Here is an 8,315-nt window from a genome sequence, read left to right as displayed (position 1 = left end):
CGAGGAGAGCAGTTTCTCTTAGGAAGTCTGACAGTGAAAGAAAGAGTGAATGGGGTGGCGGAGGAAGACACATTTCTGTTTTAAAATATAAGACAGGTGAACACGGTTTCTGGATGAAAAAAAGGAGCCAGTAGAGAAAGAAAAATGAGAGAATAATCTACAGAGAAAGGTCCTGGAAAATTCAGTGGGAGGAAGTCAAGAGCAGAGAGGGGGATTGGCCTTTGATGTGAGCAGGGAAATCTTTTCCTCTTAAGGAATAGGAAAAATAGATAAAATAGACATAAAGAGTGCTTCATGTTAAATGATAAACAAATATAGAAAATTACTATATACTGCATAGTAATATTTGTAACTAAGGTACAATGCAAAAGCATGCTTTGTGATAAGAGATTCTCAACTGTTTTAAATCACATTCACATAAAACTGCTTTACTCTCTTATATGTTTCTTTCCCTTCTTTCTTTTTTATTAGGGAGGGGGTAGTATAGAGGGTGGAGAAAGGCAGGAAAGGTGGAGGAGAGGAGAGGTAAAGTGAACAAAAAGTAAATAAGCAATTCTCAGAAAAAAGAATCTAGTAGCAAAAAATATATGAAAGGATCTTCATCCAATCTTGTCATTAGATAAATATAAATTCAAACAATGAAATACTATGCCCCAAAAGATCAGAAAAAAAATTTCACATATCACTGAGAATGTGGATACTCCAAAATTTTTACACCCTGCCAGTGGTAATTTAAATTGATTTAACCCATTTAGAAAGTAGTAATTTGACAATTTCTAGGGAAGTTGAAGATGGATGGATATAGCTAACATATTATTCACAAGGCTCTTCTCCTTCCCTTGGGAAAGGATTTTGAGTCCTCACTCATTTCCATAAGTCTGGCCATCCTGCCCTGTAGAAGGAGTATAGTTCCCTGCACCATTGACTAGGATTTGGCCATGTGATTTAATTTGGCCAATTGAACATGAGTATGCATGGTACCCGTTCTATGAACAGAAGCTTTTAAAGTCATTGTAAATTTTTGCCAGCCTCCTGCCCATATTTCCATGAGAAGGGTGTACACTAGACACAAGCTGTTTCCATCCCAATGGCAACAATTTCAATAAATTCTTTTTAGAATTTCTGAAGTGATTTTAGAGTTATAGATTTTTTTTTTGGTGAAGATTTTTTTTTATATGTAAGGAAAATGAAAACAAAGTTCTAATGTATCACACAAACATGTTTATTCTTTACATGCTAATAAATTATAAGATTTTACTTATGAATAAAAACATTTCTAGAAAATGTTACACAATTTGTAATGATGTTTGTAACTGGTTTCAGGCACATAGTGCAAAATACTTCTTTTCTGATACAGAGATCCCTAGATGTTTACGTAACCACATTGGCACAAAACTGCTTTAGTACCCTTTATGGTACAATATGCCCCTGATAAATGTTTGAAAAAGAAAAACTTTGTGGGTAAAACTAGTACACTAGCATTTACTGGCAAAAATCTATTAGTAGATTCAGTCTTCTTGGTTTATAAAATAGGTTGCTACAGAAAAACATTATTTGTCTATGATTGTTTTAAAATCACATTATTATACAATACACAATTAAATTATTCACCTGAAAAAAATCACTTAGTACCTGAGAATTTGCCCATGAATAGTTAATTTTTATACCATCTTTTATGTTCTGGCTTTGAGATACCTCAGATATAAAATAACTCGAACACCTCTAATAAAAATTTTGCATATGTAAACATAATTTCATGTTTACCAAACTAGGATTTTCAAAGTGTCAATAATTTTTACTTTTCTACTTGATTAATAAAATACAGTACATAACTTTGAGAAAATAAATTTTAAAGAGTAGACATATACATATATATAAGAGTTATGCAGACATGATAGAATATAAACATTATAAAAACAATATATATTGCTCTTACAAGTACAATCAAATTAGAGGTAGGTGTTTAAGTCAAATTCTACTATATCATATCTTCTGTATTATACCCACAAAATTTCATATTTAGTATTTAACCCAAGCATATATTTTAGATACTAAATTATACCATATTTTTAGGATGATTTTTTTGAAGAACCAAAATGCACAATGTAAAACTAAAGGAAACGTAAAACAAGGTATCTAAGCTGTATCAGTAGAAAGTATAATGGCTATGTACTTTTTGATGTGACTGTTGATTTACTATTCAGCAGACAGATTCAATCATGTTTGTGGTAGTTTTAAATAAGTTCATTTTCCACATTTTTACTTGCTACATTTTAACAAGTAGAATAAACATTTCATGGTACAGTAGGATATTGAGCAGAGATTTACATGTGTGTTTACAGGCATAACGTAACTGTGGTCCAGTCCAAGCTGTTAACAGCAACACTATCTTAGTACAATTTAAACATCCCTGTATACCCTACCATAAATTATTATATACTTTTAAGGCTCCCAATTAGAATCACATATCGTTCAGTTTACTTTGAAGGCCTTGAAAAATTAAGCAGTGATTTGACTCCCTGATGAGCACCCTGAAAAAAAGGCACAGACATTTTTGACATGGAAATCTCAGGAAGGGAAGAATAAGGAAACAAGCACCAGCTATTTGCAGGTTCCAGAGAATGCCTCCTCTTTGGGACACAGTTCCCACTTCTCAATGTTCATACTACTTGAATTGGGAGACCAGTAGTCATGTGAGGAATACACTTTCCACAGAACCCTCCGCATCTGCCGTAGACTTTGGTTCCATCCTGAAAACAGGAAGAGGAAGAGATACAGGAGAATCTGTTACAAGCTGGTATCCGCCTGCACAAGGCAGAAAAAGCCAACGCTTTGAATCACGTGATTGAGATAATTAGCCAAGGTTTCCTATAACAATTACACTTGAGGTCAAAGATCATGCCATTTCAGGATTAGTTGAAATTGGTGGTGACGGGAATTAGATAATGTGAGAGTCATACCAGCTACTTGATGATTATAAACCACAGTCTAATTTAGACAATTCATCTCAATCCACATATTTTTCATCAAGGTATCTATTTGCTTCAGTGAGTTTATTAAAACCTCTCCCAATTTTTGTCCAATATTTATATGATTTTATATGATTCTCATAGACTAAATAAAAGAAAGATATTATGCAAATTTGACCTTAACTGTATACAAGTCATATTAACCTCAAACATCTCATGGAGCATTAGAAACACAGCCTAAAAGGTGATAAACTGGGGGACTGGGGGGTGGAAACTAGACTGAAAGCTGTAATTACAACTAGAAAAGGGGAGATTCTTCTTTTTTTAGAAAAGCAGAGGTGTTCACTGAGGAATGGGTGGGCAGAGACCGGTGAAGGGGGAGGTCAAGACAAGCTAGGTTTTCTTTCCAGGCTGTCTTCCATATTTAGGAAGACAAAAAAAAATCCCAAAGTCAAAGGCATTTTGATAGGATGAAGCAAAAATAGCTTGAACTCCTGTAGTTTCTAGAGAAGGTAAGTTTTGTTTTGTTTTGTTTTGTTGTGGTTGTGTTTTGGTTTTTGCTTTTTTATCTGAGGAGGGAGGGTAGAGAAGGAAACTTTGGGTTCCTGGAACTTTTGAGGATGAAGAATGTTTTGAGATCAAGGGTTTTTGAAGTTGCCTTTTCTTTCAGAAGCTTTCTAAACTCTAGAGAATCTGAGTAAACAGAGAAGGGAATGGCAGTAAAATTCCAATTTATATACATTCCTGTCCGCAAATGGATTGTTTAGGTAAACCTCTAAGCTTGATTAAATTTACTGGGAAACGAAAATATATGTGCATTTCCATAAGTATATTTGGGTTTCACAAGTTTCAGTTTCACACCAGGCATCAGATATCAGGAAATACCTTCATGTGCAACATTTTTGACTGAGGGAGAAATTCTCAATTAAATAAACAAATAAATAATCTTTAGAATAAAACTTAAATGGAAACAAAAGGAATGATTGTACTAAATTTCGTTTTTACTGCTGCCCTCAGCCAAATATCATTTAACCAAAAGACACCTAAAAGCTGGATAAAGTCAGAATATCTCATTGCACTCTCTAAATTTTATACCTTCCCAGAATATACTTTACCTAAGTCATTTATTTCCATTCTTCTACCCAAAGGGATAGACATAAATTTGCCAGATAAATATTTAGAAATAAGCAGCCATTTGTTTTAAAAGCCTACTGCCTACCAATATGATAAAAATAATAAAAATTTAAATTCTAAATTAAAACACAATTTCATAATATTCAGAAATAAAATGTTTAAAATGTCTATGAATATCAGAAAATTGAATTTCATTTACAAGTAGTATTCATATAAATAGGAGGATAACTGAAGTCACTTCTATCTAAAGAGAAATTAGAAGACCTCAGAATGGGTGGGGCCGTTGTGGTGCTGATCTATGTGCAATACAGGGGAGAAGACTTACAATGTAGATCTTGGTTTACTATAGATAGAGTCATGCTAAGACGTGGTAACTCTAAGTACTAGAAGCCATCTCATAAAGTGTATGTGCTAACACACCATACCAGCATCAAAATTAAGTAGATTCTACTTTAGATAATACGAGTGCTATAGGTAAAAACCAAATACCAATGTTCTCTAGATAAAGGCAGACAGAGGAAAGTATGTGTACAACCATAAAAAATATTCCTAATTCTTGAAGAAACTATAAAGGACATTTGTTAAATGACAAATGGCTCCAACATTAGTCCATCACTAAATCAAAGCAGTGAGGTAAATAAACCAAAACATTACCTCTCGCTTTGAAATATTAAAACCTACAAACCTTTAATAATTAAAAGCATAGCTAAAAGCACTACCTCTTTTTAAGTACCTGTGTTTCAAGCCATTAACCCCAAACTTGAACTACTGAAATCTATATGCTCTGGCATTTGATTTCATGTTCAGATACCTATAGCCTAAACATAAATGTGTATGTACATAAAACCTACATAAGCACATGAATAAAAATGAACCCAATTCCATAATTTCATAAATTAATGGTATACTTCATTATACGTAATATACCCCATCCTATGCAATAACTCGTTAGCCATTAACTTCATATAGCTCTGAATTTCAGGTAGAGGATCTTTAACGCTAGTTCACAGCACAGAAGTATTTCAGACAGGTTTTTTGGTCCAGCAGGGCTTACTTGTGATCTGTGAATGACGGCAGAGGCGTAACTGCCCTGAGCAAGCCACTTTGCCGTACTGGATATCTTCATCCCAGTCCCTGCCAAATTAACGCTGAACTGTCCCTGGATTGAAAACAAAACAAAATAAAAACAGACAGACTTCATAAAATATTTAAGCATGCACTTGCCCGGAAACACCGGAATTGGAATTCTATAAGAAAGGACTCAACCTGGCTTTCAAGATTCTTTCTTTAGAAAATGAAAGAATATTGATGCACCCTTATACTAAAGAAAACGAACAAGCTAAAGATCTTTACAAAACTGATTACAAATATGACTCCTCAATTACAAGAGACAACTGAAATAATACCGGATAAGGTTATTTGTGCAAAAGTGATTCTGCCCAACCCTACCACTCTAGGGTTGACAGCTAGAGCTCACGTGCCTGTAGCAACCGCCCAGACAGAAGGGGTGTTCGTGGGGACTGATACCAATCAGACTTGAACAGCTCTCCCTTTCAAACTTTGCCCCTCGTTACTAACTTTCCTGATAAGCTACACCTGTTTAATGTATTTCCTAGAGTCTCCTGTTACTGTGCCATAACCTTTTGTGTCAAGAATGTTACCTCTTAACCTACCACATAAAACTATCAAATATGGTGTTACTGCCCCAGCTGGCAGGTGCTTTTAAGTACCCAGAAGTGTCATGCAGACGTGTGATGCCACATGATTTACACACATGGTGTGTGAGCCCCCTAGTGGCGTCATGATCTAATTATTTTCCAGACACAAGAACTATTTCCATGTCAAAATACTGCAGACTATGTCTGCTAAAAATTAAACTTTAAATATCTGTGAATTAAAAATGTCCATGACTAAAATGGGTAAAATTTGTGGCACATGTATATCATCTTGCAATACAGAATTATACACTGAAAAGCTGAAGTACTTAATGAATGCTAATTAAGCCTACTACCAATGTTCAATATACACACAGATTTAGAGTGGTATTAGGACAATCTTAGATCACATCACAATATTCCACGGCCTAAGACTCAGGAATCTTGAGCAAGACTGTGATAAAACTTTAAAGATTATGATCTGTGAATGAAAATATTATCTTGTCATGAAAGCAAAGGCTAAATAGATTTTAAATATATTTATGACATGAATTATAATTGCTAAAAATTATATATCAATTTAGTTTATTAAGTTACATTTCTTAGCAATCTTATACATGTCTTATTTAAAATCAAAAGAGAGACTCAAATACATTTATAATACAATGATAGTATATGGAGAATTTTCCCCCAAACAGAAATAACTTTAGATAAATTTCAAAGAAAATTTATTATTATATACATCATTTAATTGTGAAATTTAGAATATGACCTGTATGTTTGCTTCATTGCTGTATTCCTAGAATCCAAAAGAAGGCCTAGGTACTCTTTAAATATTTTTAAATGGACGAATTAAGTGCAACATTATAAATACTAAATTTTAGCATTATAAAAGTTAATACACAAATACACATCAAAACTCTTCATACTCATGATAATGAATGACACTAACACTAGACACATCAGAATTTTATATTAGTAAATATTTGAATGAGAAGAAGTAATTTTATGGATATAGTCTACTGTTTGATACTTAGTCATCTGACACAGGTTTTGCATTGAATACCTCCATCCCACATTAACTCATAAACAGGCTTCTCACCAAATAAAAGAAATGGAAATACATTCTGTGATGTAGGTTTCCTGTGACTAGCCACTCACTGAGTGCCCCAGTTGGGGGAATGCAGTGTTTTCACAACCTAATATTCTACTCTTCCATTTATTCTTTACCTCCCTGCTCAAGGTTGCTTGGAAGCATTCAAATGTATCTACACTGGAAGTGAAAGGAAAAAATCCAACTATTGACAGACTTAGGTGGTCATCAACACAATCAGTTGGGACTAGACTATCTATTGCTTCATTTCTCCAGACGAATTTTCATGAGCTTTGCTTATGTCTTTAGTCCTTGTTCAAAAGCTACATAATACAATCTCAAAGAAATGGTAAAACAATTCATCTGAAATTTGGAATGCTATTGATAGAGGTAAAAATATATTTTGCTCATTTGTTCAAAATTAATTGAGTGGCAGACTTGGTTAGAAGTACTACTGAAGTACAGAGAGAGGTCTTACTCTAGATCTAAGAAGTGAAGCACAGATTGGTGGTTGCCAGAGGTAGGAGTCAGAGGGCAGGGGTAGGGAAAATGGGTGAGGCTGGTTGAAAAATACAAACTTCCAGTTACAAGATAAATAAATTCTGGGGACTGATGTGCAATATGGTGATGATAGTTAGCGATACTGTACTGTATAATTGAAAGTTGCTAAGACAGTAGATCTTAAAAGTTCTCATCACAAGAAGAAAAAATCAGTGACTGTGAGGTGAGGGATGTTAACTAAAATCACTGTGGTGAACATTTTTCAATATGTACAGTCAGGGACTTCCCTGGTGGCGCAGTGGTTAAGACTCCGAGCTCCCAATGCAGGGGGCTGGGTTTCAATTCCTGGTCAGGGAACTAGATCCCACATGCGTGCCTCAACTAAGAGATCGCATGCCACAAGTAAGTGCACCTGGTGCAACCAAATAAACAAATGTTTTTAAAAATACATATATGTATATGTATACATAGTCAAATAATTATATTGTACACCTTAAGCTAATACGTTTAATGACAATATATTTTAATAAAATGGGGAAACTAAATCTAGTAAGTGAAATCACACATACACACAGATAAACATAATGCGATGTAGAGAATTATAGGTGCCATAAGAAAGGCACGGGTACATTCCTACAGAATTTCAAAAATAATACATGACTGAATAAATGTATTAGTTCCTTATTTCAATTCCATTACTTTATTTAAGATTAAAATTTATACCTCCTTAAACCTAATGTTTACCTTGAAAAATTAGTTCAACATAGTAGCAACTAAAAAATAAGTTTTTTTGAAGTAATATGAAGTTTAGCTCCTCTTGTACTCTCAACATTTTTTAGAAGCCATCATAAGAAGTAAAAGTCTAACAGCCAAATCACAAATGGAAGGTAAGGTGATTCAAAAGACCTAAGAATTCAACAGATTGGAATGTCTGCCCCAGAGTAATTAGCTGCATCAGAGGAA

General features: G+C 34.0%; 1 protein-coding gene across 1 annotated transcript in view; it reads right to left on the bottom strand.

The window, feature by feature from the left end:
- Positions 1-1,315: 1,315 nt before the first annotated feature.
- The window catches only part of ADAMTS20 (ADAM metallopeptidase with thrombospondin type 1 motif 20), a 173,562-nt gene continuing 166,562 nt past the window's right edge, over positions 1,316-8,315 (bottom strand). Inside the window, exons 38-39 of the mRNA XM_057703425.1 lie at positions 5,158-5,262; positions 1,316-2,750 (exon numbers count right to left, since the gene is read on the bottom strand). Of these exons, the coding sequence (XP_057559408.1) occupies positions 2,661-2,750; positions 5,158-5,262 (195 nt within the window). The 3' untranslated portion in view covers positions 1,316-2,660. The remainder of the gene's footprint in view (positions 2,751-5,157; positions 5,263-8,315) is intronic.

The sequence above is a fragment of the Hippopotamus amphibius genome, chromosome 12 (assembly GCF_030028045.1).
Source record: "Hippopotamus amphibius kiboko isolate mHipAmp2 chromosome 12, mHipAmp2.hap2, whole genome shotgun sequence".
NCBI lineage: Eukaryota > Metazoa > Chordata > Mammalia > Artiodactyla > Hippopotamidae > Hippopotamus > Hippopotamus amphibius.
Note: the sequence above shows the minus strand (reverse complement) of the source record. Positions and strands in the feature narration are given on the sequence as shown.